Genomic DNA, 15,271 nt, shown 5'->3' with positions numbered 1-15,271 from the left:
CTTCTCTCCAGGATGAGCTGGCAAGAAAGCAGTTTATTCGACACTTAAACAGCGACCCTTGTCCCTTAAGTCTCTCCCTCTCTTGGATTTACCATTTGTGTTTGTGCATCACCCTTACATTGATCCCCACTTGCAACATTGCCCTTAATGTTCACATAACTGTAGATAAACACAACAAAAAGGATGCTAACAAAGCACCTCCAGCAGATTTGAAACTCAGCCCTGGTAACAGCATCAGTTTCAAGCATCTGTTCACTTTTGTTTTGTGTGCATCATCCACATGCATGCAGCACCTTTTCATTCAGCCTGAATATGCATTGCCTCCAGCGGGCGTTGAAGTTCAACTTCGCAGCATTGCTGTGCAATAACAGTCATGTCAGTTGATGTTAGGGAGACGGTGGGTGAATCTGTGTGAAACCACAGCAGGAGTCTCTTTAAGTATGGCTCAGCACCTTGCTCGCAGTTCAGAAAATCACAAATCTTCCAGTCTTTGCACACCTTCCGGCAGGAACAAAATGAGTGAGTGTTACACGCCGCGGGAGAGAGAGGGATTTGCTTTATGAAGAGTGGATTTCAAATTGGCTTTATTTTGAGTTGAGAATCCAAATTTTGAATTCAATGCCTTTTTCTCTGCACTGCTGTCTGACTTCACTGATCTCTTACATGACCAGTATGAGATGTTTGCAGGTCAGGAGATGTGAAAGCAGAGCATCTCTTTAACTGTGTTGCTCAGTGTTCAGATAGTTTACCATAGACAATAACTGTGGCGGTGGTGCTGCGCCTCTTAGCCACGATGTTCTTGGCCACACAGGTGTAGTTGGCCGTGTCAGAGAGGCGGGCCTGTTTGATGATCAGATTGTGATCGATGGTGATGTAGAAGTTCCTGTCATCTGCAGGATCAATAACCTCCTCATTCTTTAACCACTCCACCTGAGGAGAAGAAGAAGAACACAAGGTGAAAAACGAGAAAAGACAGACAGCTCAGAGACAACAGAGGAGTATTTCAAACGGATGCTGTGCGTGAAGGTAGGAGACAGGTTGACCTCATTAAACTGTAGAGAAATCACAGCAAAGTGTTTAAACAGCCATAGTTTTTCTTGTCTTCAGGTAACCTCTCAAATAGCAGTGAGTGCCAGGATTAGAGGCACAATTGTTTATGTCTCTGAGGTTCTGCTACAAAAAGTCAATATCTATCATGCTCTTTTTATTCTCCCCCTAGAACAAAGTACTATAGTAACAGCAGCATCGTCAGACAGCAGACAGGAAGAAAACTCTCCACAATTCCTGAAGCTGAGAGGCTCTCTGACCTTTCCTTATGAGTTTCATTTCTCTAAATGATGCTGATATTGAACTCCCAGCACTATCACAGAACAGGGGACCATTTAGAGCCTTTATTTGGCTGTAAATCACCAAGATCCTTTTTCTTTTCGAGGGGTGTAAAGGTTTGGAAAAGAATAACACGTGCCGCCTCACACTCTGCAGCCACTGTGATTCAAAACATGTCCTGGTTCTCTGGTTTTCTTCAAAGAAGCTGTCCAGTGATGAGGAGGCATGGAAAATAACAGACTTCCTGTGTATTGTGATATCCCACGAGGAGCAGGGCGTGATAAGAGATGAGACACTAAGGAGCAGTACAGGCAAAGATAAGCGGGATGTTTATAAAGAGTCTTTCTCGTGAGAGATTAAGTATCTCAAAAAAAGTGGGGCAATAACCTGATGTAAGGTCTGACAAGACAAAACAGTGTGCGGGCTCACTGTTGTTGTTGGATTTCCTAAGAAAGAACACAGAAACAGCATGGTGTGGTGTTTAGGTGTACAACACAGAGGCCGTTGTTGTACGACCAGCATTGTTCGAAGAAAAGATGGGCTGATTGCGACCTGTGCTGGTTTACACCAGCTTCACTAGTGTGTGTGTTAGCGCCAGATGACAGATATCAAAGATGCCATCAGCGTCACACCTCAGCAAGGCTGTCAGCTGTCTCGCCCGGTGGGAGCACACTGGAGAGACTTAGAAGAAAATATTTTCAATACTTCACTGCACAATTACTTCACACTTAACCTCTTCTTATCCCGCCCTCCTTCAAATCAGTGCACACAAGACTTTGATCGTACAGCTCATAAAGACACTCATCCCTGTGACAACTTCCATCTGAACCAACACTGGATGCAAACTTAATATCAGCAGAGCTTTACAGTAAATCTCTGTGAGCGTGATGCATATTCTCTGCTGATTTGGCGCTTATGACTGTTTTTCTCCATAAACATGTGTCGGCTCAATCAATCTCATGGAGCCAGGAAGGATAGGATTCGCCTCACAAGCCGTCTACCAGCTGAAATTAAGCCTCTCTCTCACCACAGCATAATGCAATAAAGTGCTGCGTGATGTAAGTTCATCGTCCTCACTCCTCGACACGACGCTGCAGCATTATGAGCGTCTCTTGCCACACAAAGAGAAAAGCATGTTTTCATATTTAATTTAATTTATAACTAGACGTGTAATGAAGGCTGCTTTATTATTACAGAATAAGTGAGTGGTGCAGTATGAAAACAGAAGAAAAAGAAATTTGAATCTAATTAACAGCAGATGTGTTAGAATTACTGACTTAATGTCATTTAGGGAGTGAGTGAAGTCTTATTTTGGTGACCTTAAACCTGCATAGGTAAATCACATTCAGTAAGAGTGATGGCGTGAATAACACTTGAATGCCAGGGTTAGGAACATGATTTAACTCCAGCAATTTATAGCAAGGCATGTGCATATGGAATAGGTGTACATAATTATACATTTCAGCATTGTGCTATTGAATTAGCTCCTGTTTTAATGTTATTACAACTAATCTGTTGTGACATCTGCTGAGGTGGCAGTTAGACATCTGTCACGACTTTCAGAATTGAAGCACCAGAAGAATTCAATGATAACTCACTAAGCTGCAGCTTCTGGTGATAGATTTCAACATTGAACACATATTTCATTAAGTTCCTCTTATTAACTATGCACAAACACAACCAAATAACTCCTGTGCATGATGCATGATGCACTATTACCACTCCATCATTATAGATTACAAGATGACTACAGTGATTACAGTGAATGCATCAGTGTACTTATTGAATAAGGGCTACGTAGATTATTGTGTGTGTTTTTGTGTTGCAGTATTGCCATCAATCTTTAATAATGATGAAACTAATAAACATGACAAACGCGACCACTGAGAAAGACCCTCGTGTTGAGAGAACAAAGATCAGACAGTGATCCGATTGCCATTTTGTGCATCCTTTGTTCCATATGTCACGATGAAAAGAGAAGGAACACAAGTCCAATAAAACAAATAAAGATGATGCAAACAAGAGAAACAATGGTTTTTGTTGACATGACAAATATTTTGTCTCTCAATGCTCACATCGGTGTGTGCAGAGCGCAGGGCATTATAGGAAGTAAAAGGTCTGTTCTTGGAATAGAGATTGACACTGACATACAAAGAGGTGGTTAACCAATTTTGCACCAATCACAGAGGCAGCCTCTCCAAACGTGCTGCATTCAGATGTCAAGAGCACTTTTATATGAGAAGGTAATTAAAAATTGAACAAAAGAGCTTTTCAGCGCAGATGGAGAGGTGGGAGGGAGACGGAGTGACGAGGGATAGAAAGTGGTAGAAACTCATGTCAGAAGTGGGAATGTGTGTGTGTGAGAGAGCAAAAGTGAGCAACAGTTCACCCATCATTTATTCTGCGCGGACTATAATTGGGACTCATTAATAAAACCAGAGATGAAAAGGTAAGCCAATCTCTACACCACACTTGTGAAAAGATTTCAAATGATTAAAATTCAGCAGCAGACTACATCTCATATAGCACTTGTCCAACTTTGTCTCATGCCAACAGACTCGAACATGCAGACACACAAACACACACACATGCGAACACAACCACGCACTCGCAGCTCGTTAGTGTCTGATTGGCAGCGAAACATCCGGAGAGGTAATTGGCACATTTCTTGTCATTAACGAAGGGAAATTGCCACATGTCAGCTGTCATAAAGAGAGGGAGTCTTCCTGTCTGGTCGGAGGAAGTGACAGAGAGAGAGCGACAGATGGAAACTTAAACCTAGAGAGGAAGACAAGGAGAGAGACAAAAAGAAAGAGGTAGGTAGATGAAAGACGAAGGGAAGGGATGATGCTAGATGAGTGAGAAGGAGAGCAGGTACAGGAGAATGACCACTAGTGTGCCAAAATATATGATACATCATGACTGAGACGCAGACGAACAAGGCAGAGTAAAGACGGGGGATGGAGGAAAAAGGTTACAAAGAGGTGACTTCGGTGAAGACCGAATGAATGAGAAAGAAAAGGGATAGACTGCAAGACGTAAACAAAGAAGAAAGAGATCCGACTCAGAGGAGACAGCTTTTTCATCTCTTGAACTCTGGAAAAATCACAGAGTGGGATATATGAGATGATACTGAGAAAAATAATACAGAAAGGTTCGAAAAGGGAGACGTCAAAAGAAGGATCGACAAATCAGGGATATCTAAAGTGATGAATCAGTGACATGTATGTGTATGGGAGGTGCTACAGCATGTGTACATACAGTACAGCCACACAGAGACACCGTGCACAGGTGCCCCGGTTCATTCAAGTGGAGGAAGCCAGAATTTGCCTGTCAGCATCTTGTTTTTAGCTGCAGTGACTTGTTTGTGGTGCTGCTTTTTACACACTGAAACTGGGTCCCGTTGTAGAGGCTGGAACCTCTGAAGTTTGCGTTTCTTGACCAAATATGAAAAAACACGACAACAAAGCTTTTTCCATTTGAAAGGCTCTCAAAGACCTGAGACCAGCTTTCTTTTGCCCTTTTTTTGGACAAAACAATGCATTGTGCACCAGTCTATTTTTAATGGATTCCTTCTGATCTTCATCAAGTTAAGTCAGGAAACTAGATAACTACATCATCTAGAAAAAGCCACAGAAAGGTGTAAATATATGAAGACAGGCTGTTTGTTCTGTCTGAAAAAAGTTATGTGGCTATGTTTACCATTGGAACAGCATCAGTACTCCTTAATGTGATGTAATTCATGATGGGACAGGATGCTGAAGCAGAGCACTAGATAATGAGCAATCAGTCTAGCATGGGATGACTCCTGATGACGCACTGTTTTCCCTGTTTCGTGTGAGTTTTCTGACCATTTAAGGGCAGCGGAAACAAGCTCTAAACACGAGTGACATTATCAACTTAGAAAGCGGATATAGGAGCTTGTTAGCAAATGGTTGCTTATGTACACATTCTACTGATACAGAGCATTAGCATTCATTTTAAGTCGCGTTTGTGTCCACCTGACACTCCGAGCCCAGTATTCACTTTCATCTCAGCTCTGCTTTTTGGCTCCTACAACTCCTGAGAAAAATATCTTGCTTTTTAGCTGCTAACTGCTCCACTATGTTAACCAGCGTGTAACGAATCCTGTCTGTCAGCTGTTTGGTGCTGAGCAGGTAGCATGCAGTGGGGTTGTCTTTAACATTTGTTGCTTAAAACAACTGCTTACTGCGGCTGCAAATGAGACTGGTGACACTGAACCAAAACAGATTGATTACAGCCACCTTAACCTTATACACAGCTTGACATTTGTCCTGCATGTGTCTACAGTTTATGTCTAACATCATACCTTGAACTGTAAACAGGTGTCAACACAACTGACTTGTGATAAACTTGCAAAACAAAGGCACACTTCTGGCCTTTCATTCTTGCGAGGGACCCACCGTGGTGGTCTACACGTCGTGAACTGGGACGCAGCTTCAGTCTTTCCTCTGGCACTTCTCCTCCTGCTAGCAAACACGACTGGCTGCAGACCTGGCTGCAGCAGCAACGTAGGAGTAAGCATGGAGTGGGATGCTTCTGTGCTCTGCCAGGGTGTGCCAGCACAACACTAATTAGCCCAATATACAGAACACACTGTATACAATCCACTTACTTGTTAAGAACCAGTGCAAGGCAAAACCATTCATTACTCATTGCTGTTGTGTCAGAAATAGAACGTACAGCAGAGTGTGGGGGTGGAGAGGGGTGTGAAAAGGAAGAACGGGGAGGGAAAAAAATGTTCCACAGAAATGTGCGAGACTCCTCTACAGAGAAGTCATTATGAGCTCTCCTGCTTCTCCACATGAAGTCGAACTATCTATCCGCTGTAATTTATTCATTTCCCTTTTCTCACAGCATATATCCGCTCCAGGCTTGAATGACACACCTGGAGAATGAGCCACAAAAGGTTACAAACTGATTATTCAATCATTCACTACGAGACAACAAGCCATATGCTCTGCATCTGCCTGTATGACAAGTATGGAAATGTGAGCTGTATAAATATTAACAAGCTCAACTACACTAGGTGTGATGTGATGGGAAAAAATGTTTGTGTGTATGCCTGTATTACTTGCACTTGTATCTATATCTGGATGTGTGTTTGTGAGCGTGTGTTGTATGGAGGAGGTGGGATGGGATGGGGTTGGTCGGAGGAGGGAGACAGAGGTGGAGTCAGTACTACTGCAGGTGTCCGTAGAGAAGACAGATCACTGAGGCTCGAGCCAGGAGTAATGATCTCCTCCAGCTCAGTCCGGCCTAAAGCTCTCCACAGCCTTTTGAAGGAGAGCAGCCATTTCTTAAACTAGCTGCAAGGACAGCCAGGCACTTTGCTGTTGCAACATAACTCTCTGTTTTCTCTTGCACGGTTCATATGCCTCTTAAAATACGACTCCTAGAATCACTCACCGCCTACAGTAAAACCAACCCAAAGTTGGGGGTAGTTCATGTTTTCACCACTCTCGTCTTGTCTGTTTTTTAGGGAGGTATCCAAAAAATTGTTCATTATATGGTGGTGATGTGAGTATGGGATTTCTGCCATGATATTGTACATTTTGTTTTCAAGCCAAATTTTTTTGATACATCCACGTGTGGGTGGACAAGTTGGCTGCTGAGAGGCACACGCTATTTTATATGAAATAATAAATAATAAATGAATATGAACTATTACTAAGGCTGCAGCTTTGCAAGCTGGAGAAGTGTGTGATGCAGTCTATGCATGCAGTCCTTGGTCTCCCAGAGACTCCTCTGGCCTTTTAGAAAAGCTTATATGATAACACCAGCTAGAGAGAGGGTTTTTGTGCACTGATAGAGGTCAGAACTCTGTCTGTATATAATACTACCTTCAGGAGCAAGGATAAAAATGCTAGAATCGATTCAAAAGTTCAGTTCAAATGGCTCAAAAATCATTTTAAAGTGATAAAGAAACAGTGCCCAAAATGAGAACTCTCTCATTTATGTTTCATTGCCATGTTAAATGAAAATACCACCTGGCATCCCGCAATTCACCTTCTCCATGATTCCAGGCTGCATGGAGAAATGTCATTATTTAGTATGCCCTTTTTGGAAATGTAAACAAAAGAAGCTGCGTTTCCCTCAAGGGTTTGGGAGAAAGCTGTGATGGCAGATGAGCCAGTGATTGAAGAAGAACGGCAAAGGGCTTGTAAGTACATGTGCTGGTTTTATTTTCTAGTATCAGCGTAAATCTTTGCATCCTTCTAGAGCCTTAAGCTGCACTTTTCATCTCTGTCCTAGAATGAATCATGTTTTCTTTTCTCTCTCATAGGTGGTCTGTTGGAATATACGTGCAGAAAACCCCTCGGGTCTAAGATTTTACATGCAAACGTTTGTTAAGGCCTGACCCATTGGAGGTAACACTAGAAAGGGCAGTGACTTACAGAGGACAGCAGAGCTCACAGATGTTGGACCATTAGAGTAAATCACAGCCTTTGCACTGGAAAACAGTACTGATTGACAGGTGAGTGCCTGAAGGGCAATCTTAAGTTGGTTGCCACAGGGATTTGGTTTGGCCTCCTGACACCTTCTCTCCCATGGGTAACCTTAATAAAAACACTTCCTGTTTCACCGGGCACTGAAGTGCTGTTACTCTTGACATTCCTGCCCCACCCCCCACCCCCCCACCCCCCACCGTCCTTCTCCTCATAACTACACTACAAAACCATTTCGACTGGGAGGAAGCACTCTGCTATTTCTTGACAAGGTGACCTGACGAGCTGCCGTTTGCACTATGCTTTCACTTTGCCCATTAACTGGAACTGGGCCTAAAATCAACATTAATCACTGACATTTACACAGTTGAAGTGTGGAAAAGGGGGATACTGGACCTCCATAAAGGGCCCCCGTCTAGATATTTGAGCTAAAATGGATTTTATGACATAAAGCTCAGGGCTGGGAGTCACTATCAGTGCATGCAGTCAACAACAAAAAGTGAGGAAACATAATTTGAGCAACAAAATCCACTGTCCATATGGATTCACAGAAATACATGTGAACCCCCTGAATTTGACTCTGGCTGCTCTCCCAACTGTCTAAATTCAGCTGCTTTCCTCACTTCTCTGGATGAGGGGGTGTGAAATAAAGATCTTTGTGCTTCCTGGCTTTCTTCTCAGTAAAGCCAATGGACTTAATCATGGCAGCAGGGCCTCTTCCCTGCAGAGCATCAATGACTCGTTACCCATGATAACACGGCAGGACCCCAGCTGACTGAGGAGATGCCTGAAATAAAATCCCGCTTCCATGGAAACAGGCTCAGCAGCTCACGGCGCTGCATCACCTCTGAACTCTTGTCTTTCTCTCAGGGCTGTGACAAGTGCTCTGAAGTGGAGATGGAGATGGAGGGCACGGCGGGAGGAAAGAGAAAGGAACAATACAGCTGCATTCTTTGACAAAGGAGATTTAAGTCCATTTTATGAGCCTGCCACATATTCATCAATATGAAAAGAGGCCCACTGTTATGTCTGTGGATGCTCTTAAGATGTTGATGAAAGGGAATCATGGAGGTATTCAAGGAGAAGGATCCACGTTGAGCTTATGGAAAGTCTCCATCCCCGTCTTTACCTTAATTGCTCTACGGGCAGAACACAGCAAGTAAGCCCACGTAACACAGAAACCAAGCCTTTCCTGCCAATTCACTCCCGCTCCATTCCTTCCTAGAATAGCCTCAACAGTTACATTTTCCTTCTGCTCTTGATTAAGTATATATCAAATATTCATATCTATGGAAACGTGTAACAATGAGTTTTAGAGAGCCTGGTGGCTGTCTAATGTATTCAGACAGTACAAGACGCTCAGATGACTGAATCCTTGTGCTATTTCAGAAACCTCACTCGCAGTATTTCAGTCCTCTAAGGCCAAAGTTCCATTGGTAATGGTCGCAACGAGAGCCAAAATAAATGCCTGCTGCTTGTTTTCTTTGCATCTGTGTGTGCGCGCGCGTGTGTGTGTGTGTGCCTTCCACAACTCCAGGTCTCTCTGTACACCAGAAAATCAACGTATCAAGTGTGAAAAACCTGTCAAAAACAAGCGCAAGGATACCTCTGACTCAACTCCAAATACAAAAGCTTCTGTTTCGTATGTTCTGTTGCAAAAAGCTGCTGCATCATCACAGGAGCAATCCTGATTATTCAGCATAATGTTTCGTTTCTGAGGGCAAGGGCCCCCGCAGAAAGCCAGCAAAGACTCAAAACCACTTAAGTAGAATCACAGAATGTCATTACTGTGGTAAACCATCGTGAAAACCTATAATGTAAATCATCTGAAAACTGGGAAGACAAAGAAGGGACACAAAGCTCGTACCGGATAACATCAAATAGCGCAGTTCCACTTTGTAATCTGAGATCAAAACTAACTGTGACTGACTTTGATTCTCAAGAACATGGGCTTCGCAGCTCTGACACTATGTGTGTGTGTGTGTGTGTGTGTGTGTGTGTGTGTGTGTGTGTGTGTGTCGCTGTGAGTGAGTAACTCTGCTTGTTTATAACAGCTGCTAAAAAATTGCCACTACTGCTGACCCCAATAACACAACTTCCTTAAAACTGAAGTAAAAACACTAATAACACGATAGAGTGTCAGTGCGTTCAACCATTTAACTGCCAGGAAGCTTTTCTAACAGTAAATTGTCATTTTAGTACAGTCAACAATGACAACAGAAAATAATGATGGCTGTGATGAACTGAAATGACAGATTTTCTTCGTAAACCTCTTTTATTCAAAGTCCTTCTTCCAGATCATCAGCTGCGCGTCTTCCTCTGCCAGCTGGTCAGCCACAATCACACGGCTCTCTCTATAGATGAATAGGCTTTCCGTGCTCAGTTGAGTAGCTGGCACCATGTTATCTTCTGTGCTGTTGCATGCAGACATGTTAATGTCCTTGCCGGTACTTGCCGACATGTGACATTTATCAATCAGTCGGTGCAGTGTGTGCGCCCTGCTTCGTCTTTCACATGAAAGAATAGTTTTGGATCCCTGCAACATGGCACAATGTCCATCACAGGCAATCCAAATGATTTAACAAAAGTGCTGTAAGAGCATGGGTTTTATGGCTCAGCCACAGCCTGCCATCCTGCCATCCTGCCAGCCTCTCCCTCGCTAGGCAAAGGCCTGTAAAGGAACCACAGAGCGAACTGACAGCCCACTGGAGGCCTGACAACAACCCACTGGATCCAACCCCGACAAACCTCAACAGCTCTTCTCTCTCTGCCTTCAGCCTCTCTCTCTCTCTCTCTCTCTCTCTTTTTTTGGTCTTAGATGGCTGACAGATCTTTCCTTCACAATGACTGCTGCGTATTTCTGCAGATTCATATGCAACCGCAGACTTAGCCCATCTGCTTTTTCCGAGTCTTTTTTCTCTGGCGGGCTTCGTGTGAGAAAAGGCCCTGACAAACACAGATGAAAAAGCAGCACTTTGGGTTTTGTCCTTTTTTTCCCCACTGAGGCAGCTGTGTTTGAGTTCAGGAAAAAAAAAAAAAAAAAAGACGGGAAAAAACAACTTGTGGAATGGAACTGTTGTCTTTCTGTAGCCATGAGGTAAGTGGGAGTAATTAAAGAAGCTGAAAAAGTGCCTCTGTACACACAAAAAACTCAAAATCACAGAAAGAAACGCAAACAGAGAAAATAGTCACTGCTCAGAAAATGATGCCGGCCGGGAGAATTGCAAACAATCTGTTCATGCTTTCTTCCCCTGGAAGAAGTGAACTGCTTCAAATGCAATTTCTACTTTTAGACTGTACCAATGCTATCAATTGTTGAATTACCCTTCACTGTACATCTGGGTTGCCACGGCAACTCCATATATCAGAAAGCATAGACGTGTCATGATTGGACCCCAGCTGAGTCTTTAATCGCAGCACTGAGCCAATCCAGGATTGACAGGGAGACTTCAGAGAGGTGGACAGAATCACCAATACTATAGGGCTGTTACAGCAACACGATCAGACCGAAGCCCGGATTGTATAAGGAGAGGCTGCGGAGTGCCAGTCCCAAACTTTAGCCCATTTAGTCTGTCAGCACTTTCAGCGGGGATAAATGCTGTGCAGTTCCACTCACTTAACTCGGCTTTTCCAGGTCAATCACAAGCCTTACAGAGTTCAGTCTCTACAACCCCTCCCAACTCCCCCCCCAAAAAAAGAAAAAAAAAGAAAAACCCACCGAAGTCCCCCACCTATCAAACCACCCTTTCATCCTCTATTTATGTTCCTGCAATCTCAACTGAGCCTTTTCAAATGCAGCTATAACAGTTTTCTACTGTAGGGCACGGAGGAAGTAGAGCAGGGAGGAGATACTGGCCGAGCTGAGGTAACACAACTGGTTTTATTCTTTTTTCCCTTCAGCAGATAATTGCAATTTTCTCTCCTCTGACCAAATTGCAGCGACTGGCCAATGTTCAGGAAACACCCAAACAGCTTAAATAGCCGGGGCAGTGGTGGAAAAATGTCCTTATCTGTGTTCTGGACTGTGTCAGATTTATTCAGTGTTATTTCATTACAACTTGTGGAAATGAGTTCAAAACGAGGCACAATTCTGCAAACAAGACAGTTTTCACCATTTTATATGGAGTAAAAACACAGAACCAATGACAAATGGAGCTACGCTCGCAGCTTATTCCTCACACCATCCTGCATTCACTCCTCACACATGCTCACTCATAATTTCTTTGCTGTCGCTGTCTGGGGCTGTTAATTGAGATATCTGCTGTGCTCATCATCTGTCCAAAAGCACAGCGACACACCTTCATTGTGAGCCTATCATCTCGCTGCTGTCTTTTTAAATATGATTCCCTCTCTCTGCTGCAGTTCTGTCATGCGGCTGTTGTGACAACTACAATTATGTAGGAGTTGGACATTTTAGCTACCCATTATAGACTATAAATGATAGCGATATTTCCAGAAACCAACCCCAAATGGTCAGTGAAGATCTTCGTGTAAACCTCTTTTCATAGCAGTCAGGTTATTGGATTTGAGGTGAGAACTTTAGGCTGTGCTTGGGATGGATAATCACAACTTCCTGCATTGCTGTGAGAAAAATTAGAATGTATAATTTCCAAGCAAATAATGTCATTATCCTAATAAGCACAGTACTGGCTCAGTGAAATCCCTTTCGATCCTTACCTCAGCAGCTGGGATGCCTTCAGGTGGGCGACATTGCAGCAGCACTTCCTGTTCGAGTGACACCTCCTTCCCAAGAGGCTCCTGGTCGAACGTCTTCCTCAAGTCTACGACGAACAGACAGAAGCACATTGTGTATCATTTAGCCATATCTCATTGACAGGTGGTGAGGGCTGTTTTGAGAGATACGTTAAATATTAAATGCCGAGTCACTCAATAATAGAATTGGTATACGAACAATAAATCATCAAAAGAAACGGCCGGGTAGCTCATCAATAATATGTGTTTAAATGTTAGAAAGAGAAAACTGAGATTTATGCTTTCTTTTTATCTCCCCCTCACCTTCAGCACACAGATAAACTTGCCTGAAGTAGATGGAAGGAAGATAGGGAGAAGGGGATCACTCGCCCTCCAATGAAAAGCCAATATTTTTGTGGTGTGAGAGCCCTGATAGAGTAGTGCAGAGCAGGGATGGTGCAGCTGACGGGGCAGGATTACTGAGGGTGTCATGCTACACTGGAACCTGAAGCCCATTAGACATATATCATCACCTGCTGTACAGACAGGAGCGGCAGGCGTCATATACAACACAGGGGAGAGGAGAGGAGAGGAAAAGGAGAGGAGAAGAGAGCAGAGGAGAAGAGAGAAGAGGACTTAATTGGGAGTTACGGCACCACTTGGGAACTTTGGAGTTACTGAAGCATCAAATCTACAATAAAACCTCCAAACTCCACTGATACCATTTCCACAGCCTTTGCAATATTCCTGGCAAACACACTCTTTATCTTTTTTTTCACTGACACATTTAATCTGAAGGCACAACCACATCCACCACAGCGTGGTCTGAAATAACATGTTTTCCCTATATAACAATCCTACATACATTCGAGTTTAGTTTTCCAGGGACACATGCACAAACACAACCTCTTTTACAGTCTGTAATCTGCAACAAGAGAATAGAGAACCTGATCTGAACTCTGCAACTATGCCACCATTAAACCGAGCCAGGCCTGGGAAGAAAGTTAAGAATGGCTGAGGAGGGAGACAAACCAAGCTGAATGCCGGCGCTATGACTGCATGAGAGGTTATAATGAACCTTAAAGTCAAGTTCAGATCTTTAAGAGCTGATCTAAGCAAGAAATGTTAACATGTGAGAGGACTGTGTGAAATAAAGCACTGTTGTTTCTAATAAATCAGCTCTAACAGAACTGCAAACAGGTTGCCACAGTACAAGAAGTCATTAGTTTTTTTTTATCTACACCTAACTTTTTCAGTGAACAGATATTCTCTTTGCAGAATGTTCTTAACATATGGGCTGCTAATGGCAATGTGGCTAACATTAAAAAGCACACTGGCTTTGAATTGAAGTTTTAAAAAGTACCGGCAGACATGCAGTGGCAGAGTGTAAGAGAGTTCGTACTCCAGAAGTCAAAGCGGATCGCACATAATACGTCCCTTTCTCTTGGAACAATGGTTGTAGAAGTGTAAAAGGCTACAGTGCCCACATCTATCAACAAATGTTCCTCCGTGAGGATTGAGGTATGTTTACGAATGAACATACAAGGACAGAGCATTCCCGCTACGGTGTCTGGTATATGTGATCACCTGCAATAAAAAGAGATATCCCTAAAACCGGACCGAGATAGAGGTTCAATTTACTGATTTCATCGCTTGTTTCTTCCCTTTCAATAGCTATTACATGAGGAGACATTATGCTGAAACAAAGACATTTCACTGTTCAGCTAACTGTTCCGCATCCCCTCCAGGAGAAGCTCGATCATGTTCTTATTACAGAACACACGAACCGGCTACACCCGCAAGCCCGAAAGAATACCTACAGTCATTTTAGGGTTCATTTTTTTATTTGATAAAATGAACCTTAAAATAACAAATTCAACGAGAGCCCTTGTCCCAGTTCAACCTGTGAGTACGCGTGTCTTCCGGGGAATATGCCATAACTCCACAAATTTCTATGTATTATAAAAGCTGAAAGGGTGTTGAATTGAAAGCAATTTCCGTAAAAGTCTGGTATGAAATTAAAAGAGGGAATGACTGGAGGGGCATATTCTGGGACAAAGCTTTATGGTATTTGATCCAAGGACAAACAGTTTTTCTTATGATGGAAAGGAAAGGAAAGGGAAGGAAAGGCAGCAAAACTACGTCTCAGAAGGGTACTGACGTTTGAAGTTGTAAGAATCATTGTACTGTTGCTCTGATGTCTGAGGTGCAATGTAGAGATGGATCTGAGTTCAAAATGCCTCCAGATGATAAAAGAAGATGGAGTCACAGTATGACAGGTGATGCGAGAGTCAGGCACACCTTCTCCCACACTGTGACACACTTTATGATATACAGTACTATACGTGCGCTACAGTCAAATCCTACAAGCTAAATACGATTTCTCCACATAAAGCTGGAGAGTATTCAAGTCTTCACTGGGTCCTGGCCTGGCTGCTCAGTGTGCAGTATTCCAACATGCCATTTGGTGGTTTAGAATGGACCACAATGCCCAGCAGCTACTTACTGGTGGTAGTGTCCATGGTAAGTGCAGGGTCTGGTTTGGAAAAAACATGTTTTACAATGGAAGACAGTGAGTTCATGATGAGAAGAGGTCTAAACTCTGCAGAACTTCCTTGAACCTGAGCAAGATGAGCAAAAACCTGCAGAGGGTCACAAAATGCTAAATAATAAATGTGTTGCATTTCTGTTTCTGTTGCCATAAAACCCACGCAGTGTTTTTCTTCACTGCTTTAGTGCCAAACCAGAGACTGTTACCGCCACAACTACCACCAAGTGGATGC

General features: G+C 43.2%; 1 protein-coding gene across 3 annotated transcripts in view; it reads right to left on the bottom strand.

Moving 5' to 3' along the window:
- unc5cb (unc-5 netrin receptor Cb) overlaps positions 1–15,271 on the bottom strand; it is a 109,945-nt gene that overhangs the window by 22,409 nt on the left and 72,265 nt on the right. For all 3 annotated transcript variants that reach the window (XM_070988334.1, XM_070988335.1, XM_070988336.1), the window contains exons 4-5: positions 12,474–12,577; positions 750–930 (exon numbers count right to left, since the gene is read on the bottom strand). In XM_070988334.1, coding sequence (XP_070844435.1) covers positions 750–930; positions 12,474–12,577 — 285 coding nt within the window. The remainder of the gene's footprint in view (positions 1–749; positions 931–12,473; positions 12,578–15,271) is intronic.

This window comes from Chaetodon trifascialis, chromosome 20, assembly GCF_039877785.1.
Source record: "Chaetodon trifascialis isolate fChaTrf1 chromosome 20, fChaTrf1.hap1, whole genome shotgun sequence".
Taxonomy (NCBI): Eukaryota; Metazoa; Chordata; class Actinopteri; order Chaetodontiformes; family Chaetodontidae; genus Chaetodon; species Chaetodon trifascialis.
Note: the sequence above shows the minus strand (reverse complement) of the source record. Positions and strands in the feature narration are given on the sequence as shown.